At 36.3% G+C, this 21,029-nt stretch overlaps 1 protein-coding gene across 4 annotated transcripts in view; it reads right to left on the bottom strand.

The window, feature by feature from the left end:
* LOC134542324 (neural-cadherin-like) overlaps positions 1–21,029 on the bottom strand; it is an 865,978-nt gene that overhangs the window by 498,346 nt on the left and 346,603 nt on the right. For all 4 annotated transcript variants that reach the window (XM_063386490.1, XM_063386476.1, XM_063386483.1 and 1 more), the window contains exon 3: positions 979–1,170. In XM_063386490.1, coding sequence (XP_063242560.1) covers positions 979–1,170 — 192 coding nt within the window. The remainder of the gene's footprint in view (positions 1–978; positions 1,171–21,029) is intronic.

Raw genomic sequence — 21,029 nt, 5'->3', positions numbered from 1 at the left:
TTTGACAGTAGGACAGCGCCTCTATAAACGACCGCGGTGTTCTTGCAATGATTGGGTATAGCATTCCTTGCGTAGTTTCATGAACCCAGCCCAATACCCTTGTACCTCCGTGTCGGACCCGGCAGGGCCTCTCACAGGGGCGAAGTATGGCACGAGTTGCGCCATCGAGAAAAATTTGGTGTGGGGGGAGATTTCAAACCTTTTTTTTTTGGGGGGGGGGGGGGGGGGAAGAGAATAAGAAATTACATAAACACCAAATGTAAAAAAAAAATTGAATCAATTGCCCCTTAAATGCAATATTACACTTAGTAATTCAGTGTTAAATTTGCACTAAAACACGATTTTGATAAACTTTACCCAGTGGCGAGATTTTAACCCCGTCCCTTAATGTTGACAAGCGTGCGTTCCTCCACACTACGCTATCGGGACAATTTCAGTCCAGGGAGGAGACTACGTGTTATCAAGGGTGTGATGCCATTTTCCCAACGTTATTTAAAAACTTGGTATTACTTTTTACCATGACTATTTTACATTACCAAATGTATTCAGGGTAGTTTCACTATCATAAAGTTTCATTTTGCCCACCAATATGTTTAGTGTGTACCGTAATTTTTCTACGAAAGTGACAATTTACGGGGTCTGTGTCCCACATTTACGTGCATCGACTTCCGTTCAGTGGCGTAGCCAGGATTTGTGTTTGGGGGGTGTTAAGAAGCCTGCCCCCCCCCCCCCCCCCCGGGAAAATTTGGATTTTGAGGTGTAAAATAGTGCTATTTTAACAGTTTTTAGTACTTAAATTTAAATATTTTAATCGTAAAAATTTTATTAATTTTAATATGAGATTTGTTTGAGTGATGAATAAGAAATTAATTAAAGATTTTGGCTAGGGGGAGGGGGTTGAAATCCTGACCCCCCCCCCCCCCCCCCCGGCTACGCCACTAAGTATCAGTGTTCGGCAAGGAGAGGGGCGGTACTCACTGCGGTCGCGCACGATGAAGTAGTGTATGTTGTGGTCGGTGTCCGGGTCGCGCGCCTGCAGCGTGAACACGGGCGTGTTGGGCGGCGCGTTCAGCTGCACCACCGCCTGCATCGGCAGCGGCCGGTTGATGAAGTAGGGCGGCTCGTCGTTCACGTCCTTCACGTGGATGATGACGCGCTGGTTGTCCGTGTCTGCGCGCACACACACACACACACTCGCGCGTCAGTTCGTTCCCCCGTCAACAGGTCAGGATGTGGTGCCGTGGTGCCGACCCGCCATCTTGGACTGTGACGTCATGGCGGCCATTTTACCTCACCTTGATCTTCAAACATTGACCCAACATTGACCCAAAATTCACCAAATAGACCCAAAATTTCAAATTTTTTTGGAAATAATTCACACCAAACAATAAAAAAATTAATTAAATTTCCCATTTTAAAATAAAAATTTCCCATTAAATTTTATAAATTCTAAATACCTTAAAATATTTTCTCCCCTTTAAAAGAACGAAATATCCCCAAAGAGGCTTAAATTCCCATCTTCAAGCCTCCATGAAGCCTCTTTGGAGACACATAGTTCTTTTTAATACAAACATATTTTGCAGCATTTAGAAATTTGATTTTTTATGGGAAATGTTATCTCAAAAATTAAAATATTTTATTTTGAAATATTTGACCCCGGGGGGGGGGGGGGGGGGGGGGAAATGTTGGGTCACTTTGAAAATTTCGGGTAAATTTCGGCAAAATTTTAAGATCAAGGTGATCGAAGATGGCCGCCGTGACGTCACAGCCCAAGATGGCGGTCGGCACCACGGCACTTCACCCTGAACCCTGAGCTCGGTCTGGCTATTATATACAACTTAGGACCATCACAAAATTTCTGCTTATATATAAATCAAAACAGCAAGCATCATGAACCAAAGGATCAATATTTACAGGAACATGCCATCAGGATCAAGGGATAAACTTGGATACGTGATACGGAACAATTATGTACCCATACATCTTCCTGTCGTCAAACATTTGGTAATATTTTGTGGTACATTTTTTGACCATTAAAGCCATCGCCACACATTTTCATAAATTTAAATTATTGAAATCAGTTATTAGTTTACAAGTTATGAAGTTTGATAGATTTTAGAAAAGTTTAATTTTTAAACATTTTACTATGTGGAAAAATGCGCAATAAATTTTCTGGTATATTAACATTTAGTTGTAATTAACATCTTAATATTTTTTTTCAAATAAAAATTAAAACTAAGAAGGGGAAAAATGCATACAGCTTTTAAAATAATTGTGAAATTAACTTTTGAAAAACAAAATCAGCCTCAAATTATATTCCTTAAAATGAGGAATTTAGTTTTCATTAGTTATTTCTGGCTCAAGAGAGCACATTTGAGCAAATCGCTTGTTTAATGTATATATAAAATATATTTTTTTTATTTTTGATGAATTTATAATTAATTTATATTTTTTCAAAATTGATTTTTATAAAAAGCTGGATGCAATTATTTTCCTTCTGATTTTAATTTTTCTTTTAAAAAAACACATAATTAATTAATTTGAAAAATACATATAACACTAAGATACTAGACAATTTGTTGTCTACATATTTTCCCACGTAGTAAAATGTACTAAAATTCTATTTTACTGAAACCTAAAAGATTTCTTATATTGTTAACTTATAAACCGATTTCAAAAGTTTGTATTTATAACAATTGTATGTTGATGGCTACAATGGTGTGAAAATGTAATGCAAAAGATATTACCAAATGTCTTAGTACAGATTCCGTAATGACCCTAAACTGCTGATGGGTACTGTAGTGGATTAGCGAAAGTCAATATAATTCTGACGAGAAAACCAAAGAAAAATTAACAATCATTACAATTATACCTACAGCAAGTTGTAATAAGCTGATATATAGAAAAAATACAAATTGGCACTGGTCTATTTAAAAAAAAAAAAAACATTACGGCACTGTACCCCTGAAGTGTGAAATGTAACCAGCCAAGAGCGTACACATGTAAAGGGGGTAGGAAGGCACATTACAGGCTGCAATATGATTAAAAATGGAGGATATGCCCTCTACCCCCTAAACAAAAAAAATATCCATTATCCCCACAAAAAAAAAGGAAAAACTTTGAAAGTAAACAGCGAGAGAAAAAAAAAAGTTACATTTACCACACACCCACCCCTCCCTCCGACTTCCCCGTAATAAAATTCTGCGTACGCTCCTGTAACCATCTAGAAACACTGTACTCGAATGAAATCCGGCAGTAACGGTTAACTGTGAGGGAACTAGAAACGCCGGCAGCGCTGTAATTCCACCTGGCGGCCGAGATCAACAGTCAGGGGAAAAAAAAGAACGTGAACGGCTAGACTGGTGCCGGATTGCAGGATGTGCCGAACAATATAACACCTGATTAAAGAACTTTTACCTGTTATCGAGGTCTAGGTTACATAAATAAAAACTTCAGAATTGTTTACTATCGCAAACCACATTAAACAATAGGAGTTAAATAGAGTTCATAAAAACATTAAAACAATCTCCAATTTAATGATTTCATTAGAAAGCCTTCGATACGCCTCCAATTGGAATATGTATGGAGCAGTTTAAGCGTGTTTTTATTCTGAAATTCCACGGATTTTCATTCGTTTTAAGCATATCCCCTAAAATTCGATGAAACATGAAACAGTTGTACCAGCGCTTCTTAACCATCGCACATAGAGGTTTTACAAATATATATTTTTGCAAAAAAAACTAAGCAGAATAATCAGACAAGCTACTGAGAGATATTCATCTCCCATACTGTCACTATCGCTATCCGGAAGTAAAGGTGGTGTGCTAGGAATCATAAGAGCAAGTGCCTCATGTAAAAAGGGCTTAGTTGTCTTGTGCCGCCATGCCCTTTGTATGTATCTGTTTATTACGTCTCTGTTGCAATCAACCCGTAAAAATTTCCGACCAAGTTTTAATCGATATTCATGAAAATGTTTGCTACTGGCTTCAGCTGCCTCTTCCAATAACTAAACGATAGGTACAATTGAGTGCTCTATAACTACGACGCCATGTATCAAAACTTTGTGTATAGTTGGTGACATGGGATATCCACCACATAGATGTACATACATTTTAGTGGTATCGTGAACAAAAGCATTAAATTTGTCAGTGTCATTGCTGTTTCCACTCGATATAATTTCCATGATAATTTTAAACAGTTAAATTAAATCCAGATTGATACCAGTAAAACGAGAAGAGCATTCCGCATCAGCAAAAATATCTTCTCGTCATGTTCCCATCATTTGTATTGGCAACTCCGGCTTTTGGAATTTCTACTAGCAGTCACATTTGTTCTTTGAAGGCTTCTTGAATCTTCTCTTTGGTTTATTTTACAATTTTTTTTCTCAAGCAGATCGTGCCTGCCACTTTTTCAAAGATAATTTATAAGCCAAATAAAGAAGCGATTCGAAAAAAGCGAATTCTCGCAAGAATAATCGAGAGTCCAAACTTCAGAGCTTCCACATTAACTTGCTGGGTTTACATTTTGTTAAAATATTTAGAAGTCTGTCCACAAATATAACATATCATGGTAGAGGCAGTTAAGTGGCAGAATTGCATAATTTCTTGTCTCATTGTAAACATCATGGCATGTTTTATCAAACTTGGAGAATAACAATAATTATAGATTTTTTTGGCAACTTTATTTTTTTTTTTTACTTTTGAGCGGTTTTATCCTACAAAATACCTATATGTGCATCATGCCGAAATTCTATGGATGCTAGGTCATGTTATGTTCAAACAACGCCTAACAGTTAGATAGACCGCGAAGCTGTAAGAGAAACACGAGGACTAACGTTCGATATCTTACTCGTGTGCTTCTTAAAAATCTGGTTATTGCACCACACACTTGAAGAACGGCGAAATACTACCGTAAAACTATAAAGTTAACAATAATTCTGATGTAATCAACGTTGCAATCGTTACATCATTAAATCGTAATGAAGCAAATCCAGAAAAACCTTTCTCGACAAAAGTTATGAAAAATGTTTTGATGCGATGTTTCAGAAGTTACTGGAAATTAAATGAATAAAAAATTGTATAAGGCCTACGATACAGTCGCCAAACATGAATTCAATTGCACATTAAAACATTACATGCAATGTTAAAAAAAACTTTAAAAAGTAATAAAACAAACGCGCATGTTGCTTACTTCAAAACAGCGGCATATTGCCGCACAACTAGCTAAGATTATAAAATATCAAGTACCTATGTTACTAGAAAATAAATATAAACTGCAACACACACAAAAAATAAAAATAAAAAATCAAATAAAAGCTCCAAATGCTTTTGACACCAAGAAACAAAATGATATAGCACGATTACATGCCATGCGAAATTCTGGAAACAACCATGCAGGTTACATGTCAAGAAACTTAAGTTTCATTTATTTACTTACAGCGTAGAGCTATTGGTAGGATTCGAAAGGCAGCATTGAAAAAAAGAACGAGAAAAACAAGTTTGATTAGTAAATACACTATTAGTTACATTTAGTACAATAACTATTTGATAAATGAATCTTAGCCACACAGAACATAACGATTTAAAAATGGTACATATGCTTTAACAAAAGTAATCAACATACACAGTGTGCGTATATGTGTAAACAAACGTACACACACACTACTCAATATGTCCTATGCATATACTACGTATAAAACGTGTAGAAAATACATTTTGTATTCAATTGTGAACATGGGTAGGTTTCTTGACCCACAATATATTTGTTTTATTGTTTTAAAGAAATATTTGATGTCCCGATTCGTGGCTATAAATATAACTGGTTAGTACATATCAACTACACTGTTTGCATTTAAATATCAGTTTTTTTTTTGTTTAACTACGTATATGTACTAACATCAAACAAATGTTTTATTTTCCAAACGATCAAACAAACATGGGGATATACGAATACTGACAACCTTGAGTTTGCAACCGAGAATACAAAACACGCAGAGCTGTATGTAAGAAGATGAATTATTTTATAAAGTTTTAAAATATTTATTGTTTTATGCTTTAAATTACTATTTATATTCGTAGCTACTCTCAATTAATATTTCGATTGTTACATAGCGTTTTAGACACTTTTATTTACGGAAATTATACTATGTAGAGTAAATAAATTATTGCTTAAAGCTCGTGTTCATCTGTAAAAATCACAAAAAAAAGTTTAATTATATTCTTAATTGATTAGTATTGCTTTAAATCACAAGTAAAAACTGTAGCACAGGTTCTTTGAACTTTGAATATTTTCTAAACTATTGCATTTTAAACTTAATTCATTAATTGTTTCAAATATTTTAATAATTAGGCGTTATTAATAGATTTATGCATTGAAATGAGTCCCCGAATTATAAAAGTGAATAGCCCGTAATCATCAAAACGGTGAGCTATGTTCTATAATTTTAAATTTAATAATACTGGAAAACATTCAACGCTGTGCTAGACAGTTTTTAGCTCGCAGGAACGGAATAACAATCTACCACCAACAGAACATGTTTACGAAGTACTACTTATTTTATTTAAAGTGTTATATGGTTTTCATGTCATGAAGCCTGTTCGTCTTGAGGCCCCCAAACATGATCAGTCCACGTGCTCAGTTCCGACTGAACAGTCCGAACTGACAGTCTCGACTGAACTGAAGCCCTCCCCACACTCGATCAGTCTCGGTTGCTGTTGCTGTTGGACGTATCTATTCATCGCAGAATATGGCAGAAACTTTGAATGTTGCAATTGCAGTTGCACTTTTAGTTAGAAAAAAGGAAAATAAATATTATCAAAGCGACCAAAGACACTAAGCTGATAGACTGACTGATTGGTCAGAATGACAGTTTGGACTGGCGAGACGCTGTTCCCATACACGGCAGTTCGGACTAAGTGCAGTCCGATTTGATGGGCAGCCATTAGTCCGTCAGTCCGCCAGTTCCGACTGATAAGTCCGAACTGGCAGTTCATGCTAATCGTGTGCGTAACGGTCACGTGGCGAGGGTAGTGGGTTCGATCCCAACACTCCTGTATGACTCTTAATTCCACGAGCACAGAGTGGGTTTCCCGAGTGGTTCGGAGACCACTATGATACAGGATCTTCCTGTAAACTTATACCAAAAGCTCTTAAAATTTCTCACCTGTAAAATGCCAAGCAGTTATAATGTTAACTCTTTGTGTGAGATATTTGAGACAAAATATAAAATGCAAAACAGCTATCATGATAAATGTACAGAAAAATTCCGCACAAAATATTTATGACAAGAAAATGAAATAAACAAAACAAACATGGCGCGTGTAGAACCAAACCTTAAATTTTACTTATTTTGTAAATTCTGGTTGTTACATTTCGGTCTATAGCGCCATATCGAGTTGTTTGTTTCTCGCCATTGCTATTAGTAATGAGCTATTTCTGAAATTTTAACACGATAGGACCTTGCATTTGTTGTTATGTCACAAATATTTTCAACAGATATTCACTAAGTGTAATATAATGTATGGAAAAATTCGCGCAGGTGATGTAATTACCAACACATTTACACCAATTATGTTACACTCAGTGAACATCTGTTTAAATATTTGTGACATAGCAAAAAAAGGAAGGGAGGTAACGAGTTAAAAATTTTAGCTTTAGCGCTTTAATAAAAGTAATGACAAGAATAATAAAAATAAAAAACACATGAACGAGTCTTTCAGTACCTACTCGACAGACAGGTAACGAGCAAATTCATGTGTTCTCACGTTGCATATACACTTATAATACTAACCTAGGACACGAAATTTCCGTAGATTTCTTTAAAATATTTCCGAGCCGGATAAATATACGCGCAATTTTGTGCTCAACTACATTTATTACCGCTAAACTTCGTTGCTGGAGCAGCTACGTCTACTACTGAATCATTTGATTAGCAAACCTAAATTTTAAACGGTTCAGATAAAAGCAAAATAAAAAACTTTTTAAAACAAATAAACCTCTGCATTGGACCTGATTTTTCGACGATGAATTTTATTAAAATACTGTCCATCATAGTATAAACTTTTCGTTTGTCTTTGTGAACCTTGGTTCGCGCCACCCGCCACAGATGGCAACACCGTGGTCACAAACGGGAGCACCACGCCGAGAGCAGGCCGGGAAGCACGCGGAGCAGAACTCCCCGCGCGCGGCACGTCGCACGCACTACTTCACGGCCGCGTCGTGCGTGACGAACAGTTATCGCCGGCGGGCGCGCGCGCGATCGGTGATAAAGCGCGCTAACCGGGCAGAATACTAATCCCCCGGCGCCCCGGGAGAGGCACGGCGCGCAATAAACTGGGGCTTTATTGGCCCGGGCCCGACGCTTGTTCGCAGGCCCGACGCTGAGGGGAAAAGGACGGAAAGTGAGACTGCATCTAGGAGGAGTGGAGGGAGGGGAGGGAGGACCGAGCACCTGCCGCGCGCCTAGGGGCGGGCCTGTCCGGGTGCAGATAAGACCTTCGAGCCGGCGACTGGCAGCCTAGGGGCGTCGCGACGCCGCCAAACCCGCGCCTCCGGCACACGCAGCCTTATCTGAGCACTTATGAAACACACTTTGGGAGGAGAGGATATCACTGTCTTCAATCAGCGAAAGAATAAGCTTTTTCGCCCTTTCCCTGAATAAATAAATTAATACATGTTTGTAAGATTCATAATTCGATACTCAGAATTTGTTTTTAAATTTATTAGATTGTTAATATAGGGTAACCTACAGTTCACATGGATGAAAACCACAATCCGATTAGTTCCGAATTTTACCGAAGTAAAAGGTAAGGTTAGGTTCGGTCTTTATAATAAATAATAGTTCTTTATTTTTTCGGGAGTGTGGGTTATTTTAACTTGGGTTATCGTTAAAAAAATGAAAGGTTAGTTTGGTTAAGTTGTTTTTTCACGAGCGATTGTAAAACCTCTAAGAAGTTTGGAACTGTTCGGATGAGGCTCTCAACCTTGTGAACTGTATGTAGGCTTCCCGTTAAAATACAGGCAACAGTATACGCGGTTTCATGTGTGTTGTATCCTATGGTTTAGACCAGTGGTGACCAACCATCCGGCCCGAGACATAGTTTTGCACGGCTCACTTAAAGAATCTTTCAACAAAGACGTATTATATAAAGACTAGCCATCTTTGTTTGCATGCGTGTAGAATAACTGTTACGAAGCCATTATATTCTCACAGCAATATTTAAAAATATACATTATTGTTAATATATTTGTAATCCTTACATTATTCCATGACACATATTCTAAGCTTTCATTTTTAAAAAAATTTTTAAATACTACTTTTAAAAAAAAATTTATTTATTTTTCGTTTGTTTCGTACATGGCACAATATTTTATTTCCTGATAGTGGTACAGAATTAACACGATATTAAAAACTGTTGTAACTAATTTAATATCAATTCATATTGTCTGGCTCTCGGATTAGTTTCAAATAATGATACCTGGCCCTCGGAAATAGTGAAGTTGAGGATCACTGATGTAGAATGATGTGTATGCCATATACGGATCACTTTGTTGCTGGTATCGTAGAAATCCTAATAGGTACAGAAATTTTTTTTCTATCCTTTCTCTGTTAATTTTCGTCAGGATTGACATTTGGTTTTCCGCAATAAAAAAAAAGCCTTTCCTCGATTTAACGTCTTATAAAAAGTTCTGGGTTTGAAATTGGTTGCTGCTAACACACGTTTTATTGGTGCTCGGTAGACTTCGTGTGGTAAAAAAAATTTTACAACTAACACCAATTTAACAGCTTCGCACTGCCGAGTGCATGCCTGCGGGTTATTCGAGCGTGTGGAGGAAGACTTCCGAAATGTTTCATTATTTAAGCGAGGACCAGATATTGTTGGTTTGCGGCACAACCCTTGTGTACTGTGCATAAGTCCAACACAAATTTCGCTTGCAAAGGCAATACCTGACGTTTATGAACACTGACAAACATTGACATCCACGTGAAGTTGTTTCCAAGCACTGCTGACAGAACAACAGCGGCAGGATACGTATGCCATTGCTACTACTTTCGTGAACTATCGGATTAAAAAAAATGTACATGACCTAGACCAGGGGTCGGCAGACTTTCAAGAGAGATGAGCCAAATATTAAATAAACAGATTCTCCGATTTTGTATAGAGCCGCAACATGTATTTTCTCTGTGTTTACGTGGAATATTAGGACGATAAAAAAATATAAAATCAAAATATTTTATTCACAAATTCAACATAAAGTCTTAAAAACAAAGGCAACTTAGAAAAAATTGTGGAAAAAAAATGGTTGTCATTAGTAAAGCTCTAATGATAAAACAAGAAAACCTAAATTATTTTAATTAATTATTAAAATTTAAAAAAAGCAGCTGGGGTGGGAGCGAGCGCAGGTTGAGTACATGCCTTGTGATTGGGCCGTTTCATTTTGTTCAGCTTTTGCTTTCGTGCTGCGGCAGCGCAGTGAGTTGGAGCCGCAAGATACCATGGAAAGAGCCGCATGTGGCTCGCGAGCCGCGGTCTGCCGACCCCTGCCCTCGACTATAGCAGTGAAATAAAGCGCTTCAAACCTTTTTTTGCTTTCGCGTGTGAGAAAAATGTCTACGTCCGCCCACCTTATAAGCATATAGATAGATGGTGAAGGCATTCAGGTCGATCTTACAGCCATCGTCACCGGTGGAAGGTCGTACGTGACTCCCTACGCAATAACTGTTATTGTGATAAAGAAACATTGAAACAAATATAATAGCAAATAGCCGAATTTTAATTATGAAGTAACACAAAGTAATTTACACAAACTAGTCTTTCAAAAAAATACCTCCAAATATATTTGCTCCCCGAGAAGCTCCACCTAATAACTGAACAGCTCGTAACTTTTTTTTTTCTATTTTTGTTTATGGCATTTATTCATCCTACCCACAAAATATCAAGTGCCAAATTTGAGATAACCTAAATAATAATAATTAATTAATAGCTCTAAAAGGTTTTTTTTCTATTTTGGGTCCTACAAATCATGAAAACGAGATACTATGTCAGTGAAATTTGGTTTATGTTCGGTAATCTATTGTAAAGACTGGTTGAAATTGTTAAAATTAAAAACTAAAAAGTGTGCAGCCATGTAATTATATGTCAATTTTTCACTAAACCGTAAAATCGCCAATGTAATGTTTAAATGAAACTGAGAATATGCACAACCTGCGTTTGGATTTCATTTTATTATTCATGTATCTCAAATTTGGATTGTAATAAATTTGTAGCAGATTTGTAGCATCCAGGTAGTGATTTTTTTTTGCACCTGGCACACTGAGAATATACTCGGCGCAGCTCGCAGCAGGCTTAAGGGAACCTAAACTAACCTAAACTAACCTAACCTAGATAGCCCACCCGGGCACACATACGGGGTGCAGATCTTCAGAGGAAACCACGCGATTTGATAACTGCTAAAGATAGCCGAGTGGTGTCTGTTTACTATAAAGAATTTAAGAATGCACTGAGGGCGGATGGACTAAAACGCGTGTTTCCAGTTGTGACCACTCAATCACTGCGCTCCCAAACGTAAAACTTGTGTGAAACGTAAAACGTGAATTAACGTAATCATTAACAGGCAGTTTTAAATGTTGACATATGTACCGTGAGCAATCGTACGGTTTCCAATAGCTTTTTTTTATATGGAAATTCTTACCTCTCGGTATATGGCTTTTGTTTAGAGCAATTATGTGACTGCGACGGAAGTAAAGGAACCAAAATGAGTAGGTAACAGACGGTGCTGCTATCTATGGCGGATGCCGAGAAATAAAGTTCACAAAGCCAAAGAGAAATTTGGTAGTAGTAATTGTTTAATGATTTTTAACAAGGACATGATTTTAATAAAATTACTATTAGAAAATCAGGTCCAAAACCGGGGTTTAGTATTTTTCATGTCTTTTTCCGCTTTTATCGGAACCGTTTTTATATAGTTAAAATTTTGGTCTGTAAATGGAATGATTCTATAGTCGACGTAGCTGCTTCGGCAGCGAATTCTAGCGGCGGGTGTGGAAACTACGTGTGTTTCTCATTCCGAAATGTTGAAAACATTTGCGTATATTTATTACGCTCGGTATTATTTTACAGAATTATATATTAAATTTAATGTCCAAGTTTCGTAATATCAGTGTATTTGCACATTAGAGCACATAAAGTTGCTTGTTATTCGTTTACTTTTTTTAATTTTACACGTTTATTTATTTCCATTTAGAAAGTAGCTAATGAACAAAATGTAGTGCCTTGGAATCCCCGTCGACTAGCGCTAGGCTAACAAACCCATAGACTATTGTTGTATATCGTCGGTATACTGCCAAAAGTGACCAAGTCAAAAATGAGCTAAAATGAGATAAAATGACCAACTTGCTGCAATAGTTCATATTTTCAACAGGAAAAAGTACCCAAGTCGAATTTGAACTGTTTGTAGTAACAATCCGTGTCACCAAATTGACCAACTTAAAAAAAAAAGAGAAATGTGTACAGGAAAAAAAGGCTAAGTCAACTTAGTCCATTTTGTGTGTTATATGGTAAAGAATATAAAGAAAAGAAAAAATGACCAAGTGTACTTGGTCAGTTTTTCTTGTAAAATATTCTGTTTTAAAGATTGGCCAGAGTTACTTGGTAATTGTTTCTGTATTATGGGGTTATGTTTTCACAGTTGGTACACTGATATTTATGTGGCATTTGTTGTTGTCTTTAGCTGTGGCTTGAGGAGTGTTCGTTACAAATCATGATACTTAAATGATTACACGTTGAATCATAATGAAAATAACATTTTTAATGGTACAACTAGCAAGAAAGAGAATGAAAAAGGGCGAGGCATGTTCTCAAGAATGAGAAATGTCTCGTCTGCAAGGGGTTATTTTTTAAAACACTTTGCATCAGCCATGGCCCACTTGAAACTGCATTATCGGGAGTAAGTGAAATTTGGCGTGTTTAATGGTAATGACAAGCGTGGCCGTCATGAACTACAAAATAAAACAAAACCAGAAGTAATGTAAACAGTAAAATGGCACATTGAAAGCTTCCCGAAAATGGAATCGTAATACTGCCGAAAGTCTACAACATGGGAGTATCTTGATCCGCTACTTTCCATAAGCAAAATGTACGAATTGTATGTTGAAGAGTGTAGACAAAAGGCAGAAGAAACTAAAATAGAAGAACCAGTTGTTTCACATATAACATACAGACGTATATTTTGCCAAAACTACAATCTCTCATTCTTCAAGACAAAGAGAGATCAGTGCATAATGTGCAACAAATTCGTCAGACAAAGTATGTACTTACATATGAAATGAAAACAGAATTTGAAGCACATCTAAAGAGAAGAGATGAAGCAAACAGTGATAAACAAGCTCATAAACAGCGTGCAAACAATGAAAAAACGTTTGAAGGTGTGACATTCGATCTGCAAAGTGTTTTGCAAATTCCTGCATCAAACGACTCAGCAATGTACTACAGCAGGAAAATTTCTATTTACAATCTTACCGTTTACGAGGCAGCTGAGCCTCACAAGGCATATTTCTTTGCATGGTCTGAGCTAAATGGGCAAAGGGGAAGTTGAGAAATTAGAACTGCACTACTTCAGTGGATAAAACCATTACCTGACACAGTGACTGAAATTACACTGTTCTCAGACATGTGTAGTGGCCAGAATAGGAACCAGTTCATTTCTGCTTCTTTTTGTATGTTGTACAAAATACTCACAGATAGTTTAGCACAATTTTATGGAGAAAGGACATTCCTACATGGAAGATAATTCCATGCATAGTGCAAAAGAGACAGCAAGGAAGAATGTAAAGATTTACAAAATGAATGACTGGCTAAATGTGTTTCGTTGGGCTCGTTCTACGAGGGGAAACAATAAAACAAGTGGCAAGTACATTCTTACAGAATTGTTGCACTCTGACATGATCAATTTGAAGGATGTTGCAGTAAATGTAATTAAAACATAACCATCGACAATGAAGGAAAAGGAGTGAATGGCTGAAAATCAATGTTCTGCGCTACAAAAACGACAAACGAGGGCTAATACTATTCAAATATAATCACAGTGATCAGGATTTCAAATCCATTTGAACAGCTGGACGTGGTCGACCTGTTCACATGCCGAGGGTACTTCCTTCTCACAATATAGATTTCTGAGGCAAAGTAAAAAGATCTCTTGAAGCTATGTGCTGCCAAGGCTATACCTCAGGAACTTCATGGGTGGTATGCATCACTGCCAGTTGACAAAAAGAAGAGAGACTGTGCTCCAGAACCTGCAGATTTGGCCTCTGAAGAATCAAGCGTTGTATGAATGATGAAAATAAGTGAACAACTTTAGTGATGGAAAGTCATAATTGGTTTGCAGAATTGTCAGTACACGTCTTTGTTCAACTTATTCTGTTTTGTTTTGTTGTTTTTTTTTATTTTGTGTTGCACTTGAGTACCTACTCAAATCCTTAAGTTATTTTACCTTCAAGTTATTTTACCTTCAAGTTATTTTACTGGTTTGGTTTTAAACTATACAGAAAAAGAGGAATAAACGGACAAATCAACAACTGAATTTAGAAGAAAGTGAAGTAATTTTGTGATGAAACGTAATCATAGTTTCGCAGACGTAACAGAACACGTATCTGTTCAGTTTATTCAGTTAATTTAGTAAGGCGTTATTTTATTTGTATTCTGCTTGCAGAGCTGCCAACCTCAAATCACACCCATCAGTAATGGCAATTAGGTATATGAAAAAAGTACGCGTAAATCATGCACGATAAATTTTCCCTGGGGCATTATAACACACTCTCAAGATAAAACAAGGACAATAATATGCAAAAGAAAAAGAAAAATATGAATACAATGCAAATTAATGAATAAAAAAAATCTATTTGAACAATACAATCATCTGAATATGTAAGAAATATTAATAATTTTACTGGATATTTTGAATCTTCAATTCAAAGTATTCAAAGTTAAACTTTAAAGCAACTGTCTTTTTATTTGCTTTTTTTTATCCTGGTTGGATAAGAAATGTCATGTAAACAAACAACAAGGCAAACACAAGGACTTGTAAACAATAACTGCGTTCGTTACTTTCGTTTCTTCAGATGTAGCGAAAAAACGAAGATATAGATTTATTGCTCGTCACGGCTTTAAAATGTTCTGCATGTTTCTTTGATTCAATATGCCGTCTACAGTCATCCCTTCCACCATGTGCAATCGAAAAGTCACACGTGCATACATTACAAAACCGTGGCGTTCCAAACATTTGAAAACGACAAGCATGGCCATTCTTTTGAATATTTAAGTCGAAAGTTCTGAAGACTTGCGTGTTTTTTTTCCCAGATACACATTATTCTGTCACACGCTTCATTTCTAAAACCGGCACTGAAGAACACAACACTATCGAAAAACATAAAAAAAATTCACGTCTGTAGACACGACAAAAACACTATGATGAAAAAAATGGCTTTCAAGAAATAAATTAACACAACACAGGTTAGCCAAAGTACCGTACAAAAATTATCGTGATTTAAGTAGCCTTCAAACGATAAGTCCGAGAATATGTACTAGTTGTATCGTACAACGGACGTAATACCATCCCATTATTATTTGAAAACACGAGAATTAATTTACTTATTTCGACAGTACATCGTACATGCGCACACTTACTAGTTCCGTTATTTGTGCAACCAAGCGATGTATTCAAACTGCGTTCACGAAACAAGCACAGCAGAAACGGAATTTTCTCCGTTACCATGCAGCACAAAGCCTCGTTTCCGTAATAAACCAGCGATGTTCCGTAATTCCGTAATTCGGGGTTAAAATCCGTAATAATTACGGAAAATCCGTAATGGTTGGCAGCTATGTGCTTGAGTACACTTATCCTAAAAGGAATGGACAAGGCCAAGCAATTGCATGGTTATCTTTAGAAAAAAGGTAAAGATTTATAGTTTATAATCATAACTATTCTTATGTTATGTAGTAAAGTTACATTTTACTAGCGGGGTTCGTTCATCTTTAAGTAATTAACCATTTATGACTTCAATGGAAACATTTCGGTGAATAGGTGTCTAGGTAAAAAGTGACCAAGTCACTTTGTTTTACAGATGTGGCCATGACCAAGTCACAATACTGTTCACAATAATTACAATTAACTAACATTAACGTTTAATGATACACGAATATTGATTTTGAACACCGTATAGGATAAATAATAGTTTAAAACCAAAGAAATTGTAATGCTGGATTTTTTGTAGGCTTTATAATCTTTAATTGCCATTTCCCACAAACTAAAATTTTTGACTTGGTCACTTTTGGCAGTATACCGACGATATATAGATACACGCGCGCAAACTACGCAGTGAAAAATAAATATCTGATCCCAACATTGAATGGTGTATTTTCCTTTAACAGAACTGTCAAAAACGGATGTCATAGCGAACGCAGGCGCTCGATATTTATTGCGTAGAAATACGTTACCTGAATTTATTTGTTAAAAGGTGCTCTAAAAACATATTGTTTACATAAACAGATTTTTTACAGGTCTATCTATTAATCGTAAGTAATGTTGAGAGACACGTGCAGAAGAAAGGCATGACCGGCCTACGTCGCCATTACTCTACGGACCTGGCCATCTAGGAGGTATGAGATCTCGCCCTCGCAGGCGGGTCTTACGGGCGAGGGGCGAAGAATGGTGAAGACCCGTGGGCACGAAAGGCGATTTGCTGCTTCAGTGAGCCGAGAGGGAATCGTCAAAACGAGCAGCCGTTGTTAGGGGCCTTTATTAGCCTCTATCGGCCGGCCGTGGGCTCTGTCCGCCCGCTAGGCCGCTAGGGACTGCAGATATGCTGTCGGTCTATTACTACCTGTCGGAAACGCGTGATTTGTGAAGCTCTCTGGCGCGCGGAGTGAAAACACGATACAAAACTCCGTAAATTAATACCAACCCGTTGTATCGCGTGATGCATAGTGGCCCGTCGCAGAAGAACAGTTTCACACGCCCAGAGATACTCCGCGACCCGGTTTACACGCTCCAAAAATAACGTTGCGGTGAAATGTAAAGAAGAGCATTTCAGAATCCTTACTTCCTTATCCTTTCTAATGTTAAAAATGCGAAAGCGTGTTTGTTGGTTTGTTCATATTTCACGCAGCAACAGAGAAATGTATCGACATATTTTTTTTTGCATAGAGATAGTTTATGGGCCGGAGAGTGACATCGGCTACTTTTTATCCAGGAAAAAATTCACGGTTGCTGTGGGATACACCTTCAAGCTGAAATGTCTGAACTTAATTTGATACTGCATTGTTGAAACTTTATTTGTATCCACGGTAACGGGCTTTTGCATTGTTGATACCTTCTACGTCTCCACGGCAACGGCCAGTACATCGGTTGCTTGCAGTTCGAGTTGGATCTGTCGATTAGTTAATAAGTACTTATTTTCAATTTTGACTTTTTTTTGACTGTGTTTGTTGAGTGTTTGAATGCGTCGCAAAAGTAAATCAAGTATTTCGAGAGTGTCAATCCGAGCACAAGCAAAATAGACTTGATTGCTAATGTCTATAGAAGATAGTGAACTGATTTGATACTGCAAGATTAAGATTCTCTATTGCGTTGTTGATGCTCTCTTCGTTTCCTAGTGACGGCAATTGCATTGTTAATTTTTTTTTCATTCGAAGCGCGGCAGTGGCGTACGTATGAAGAGGGGCATGTGTAATGAGCTGTATTTTGTCTGCCTGTTGACTACCGTAGCGAAGCACAGTGTCTAGTAATGTTCGTAATCTAGGTTTGTACGAAAAAAAAGTCTGTACGTGGCCGCCACACTAAACTGAACCTTCACAGACTGGTTGTAGTTCTCAGTCAGCTCACAACGGCGCTGCTGCTGCCATCTGTGTTTACGGCAGGTACCTTGACAGCTAAAATATGATATAAAAAATTCGTGATTAGTTGGTCTTTATTGCTGATGATAGTACAATACAATTACGGGTCATGTGAAAGATGTTTTCAAATATATGTATACCTGAAGATTCAGCTTCTAGCAGTGTCAAGAAGCTTCAGGATGATATGTGTGATGTGCAATTGCCGTATCCGCAGCCACTAGGCCTCGACACATCCAACTGCTACATGTCGCCATAGAAGTGCAAGTGGAACCAACATTGGCGCCAAATAACAATGCATTTACACCACTCTCTCCGCGATTATTATACGTTCCGTAACGCTACTTTTCGTAAAGTGCTGATGACGTAATCGCCTCAACTTACTACACCAGCTATTAAGAGGTTTTACTTCAAAAACAAGCGTCATAATTTTTCCGAAAACACCTTTGGATAATTTATTTTTGTTTATAGTTAAAATTTAATTTAAATCTATCAATAATTTTAAACATGGCGATTTCATATCGATATCACATTTGAATCTACTTGCGAAATAAAACCGAAATGCTAAGGATGATATCAGAAAGTTCATCAATTTCCCCCCATGGACTCTACAAACAAGTTGTTTCGAACACTGTAAAAACATGTTGCACTTTTCACAAGAAAAATCTTTGGAAACCCAGTTGCCAACGGTATCACTTGTAAAACTGCAGGGCAGAGCTTTGTAAACTTGCTAGTGATACAAAGCTCCACCTTTCAATTTTACAAGTGACAGTTGCCAAGTCAGTTTCGAAGGACTATCCTTGTAAACGTACAAATAAAAAAATTAGGTAGATTTCAAAGAAATACCTTTTGAAGCCGTTTCCAAGGTGCGACTTTCGGAAAAATGTTTATATAGTTTTTCGTTTCATGTTCTATAGGCCCTAAAACCATCGTAAATTCAAAAGTTTATAATAGTTGTGTGTGTCTATATATATATATATATATCTATATACACACACACACACAGACACACAGACACACATATAATTTTGTAGACACGATAACTAACGCAATTTTTCACAAATCACTTCCCAACTGATATATAAAATATTAAAGTGGAAATTCTCGGCCGAGTTCTTTAATGAGTAATATCCGAACAAAAAAATAGAAATGGGGAAGGTTTTTTGAAAAACAGAAAAATCGTAGTAACTTCCACAATATAGAAAATATCACATCCGTTTGAACGTATTATCACTTGTTAGAGTAATACCAAAATCTGTTGTCTTAATAGGTTTTTGATACGACCAACCATAACTGCAAGGGGTTGAAAAAACAGAGAAAAAAACTCCCTTCATAGGCACAACATAGAATTCGTGAAAATTTCATATTAATCTTATAATTTTTATCTTATACGTTTGTCTGAAATAATTTTTGATTAGACAAGCCTTTACTGCAAGAGGTTGAAAAAATAAGGGGTAGCATTTAAAAATAATACATTACTCCATTAGTAAGTACAATATTAAATCCGTTCAAATTGTTTGTAAATCTTATAATTTTTATCTAAAACATTTATCTCATACAATTTTTAATAAGACAAACCATTGCTGCAAGGGGTTTTTAAAAAAATATCTGGAAATTTAAAACAACATAAAATACGTACCATTTACACTATTAAAACCATTTATTTTATTGTATAATCTAAAAATATTTTCTACAATTTTCGTCCTAAATTATGTTTTAAATGACCAAACTTTACTGAGATGGGTGTAAAATAAGAGTTGAAGGACAAAAAATTTCATAACTCCCTTAAAATGCACACTATTAAATACGTTCTAATTGTTTGAAACCGTATAAATATTATCTAAAACTTTCTGCTGAGATAATTTTCTATATAATCAAACATAACTGCAAGGGGTGGAAAAAACAAGAGTTGGAAGTCAGAATAATTTATAACTCTCTTAGTAAGGACGCAATCGAATCCGTTCAAAATAGTTGTAAAATTTATAATTTTTATCCAAAACTTTTGTCAAACAATTTTTTATAAGATTTACTTTGGCTGCTGGGGGTAAAAACAAGTTGCATTTTTCAAAAAGCATAATTTCCGTTTCATGTACACTATCAAATTCGTTCTAATTTATTGTATAACCTTGAATTATTATCTATATATTTTGTCTAAAATAATTTGTATACGACCTACCACAACTGCAAGGGGTGGAATAAACAGGGGTTGAATAACAAAAAATTCATAATTCCCTTACTATGCACACTGTCAAGTCCGTTCAAATGTTTGTAAATCTTATAAATTTTATCTAAATCTTTTGTCTGAAACAAGTTTTGATAATACTAACCATTATTGCAATGGGCTGAGAAAACCTGGGGTTGGAATGAGAAAGTAAATAAAACTTCTCTACCCGGTACACTATCGAATCCATTCTTATTTTTGTTTAACTGTATAAATATTGACTAAAACTATTCTTAAAATAATTTTTGTTTACCCAACCATTACTGCAAGGGATGTAAATAAAGTTTGAAAGTTTAAACTAATAATTACTTTTTTTAATAGATATATTATCATATCCGTTAAAATTTATGGTATGAATCCTAAACTTTATCTAAAACATTAACTGAAATAATTTTTATAAGACCATGTTATTAGTGCAAAAGATTAAAAATAGCGTTTGAATGTAAAAAAAATAACTTATTACCATATAATATGAAATTCGTTCTAAGCTATTCAATGCTGCGTTGTAATCTATTCAGGTTAAATACATTGAGTTAAAAATATTCGTAATATTTTCGCTGCATGGAAAATAAGCAAATATTTAACCGATAATTTTGTAATATTGGAGAACATAGATATGATATGTACATTAAGTTCTTAAAATGTTCCAGAAGTTCATAGAAGTTTCCAAAATATTTTCAGAATAAATAGGTACTTCGAAATCTACCTACGCCTGTAAGCTGTGACGAAAGGGATTATTTACAATGTAGTAATGCTTGACACTAAGAGGCTCAAAGTGTTCGTTGTATTATTTGAAATGGTGTAACCAAGTTGAGGTATTTAAAGACGTGCGCCACCTTCGGTAAAGAACCGCCGGGCACACACGATCCACCGCACAAAGCAGGCGGTCTAAAAGCCCGTTCCAAACGAGCCTCGTCAGCCTG

Source organism: Bacillus rossius, chromosome 1 (genome assembly GCF_032445375.1).
Source record: "Bacillus rossius redtenbacheri isolate Brsri chromosome 1, Brsri_v3, whole genome shotgun sequence".
NCBI classification, from domain to species: Eukaryota; Metazoa; Arthropoda; class Insecta; order Phasmatodea; family Bacillidae; genus Bacillus; species Bacillus rossius.
This window is presented reverse-complemented; position numbering and strand designations above follow the sequence as displayed.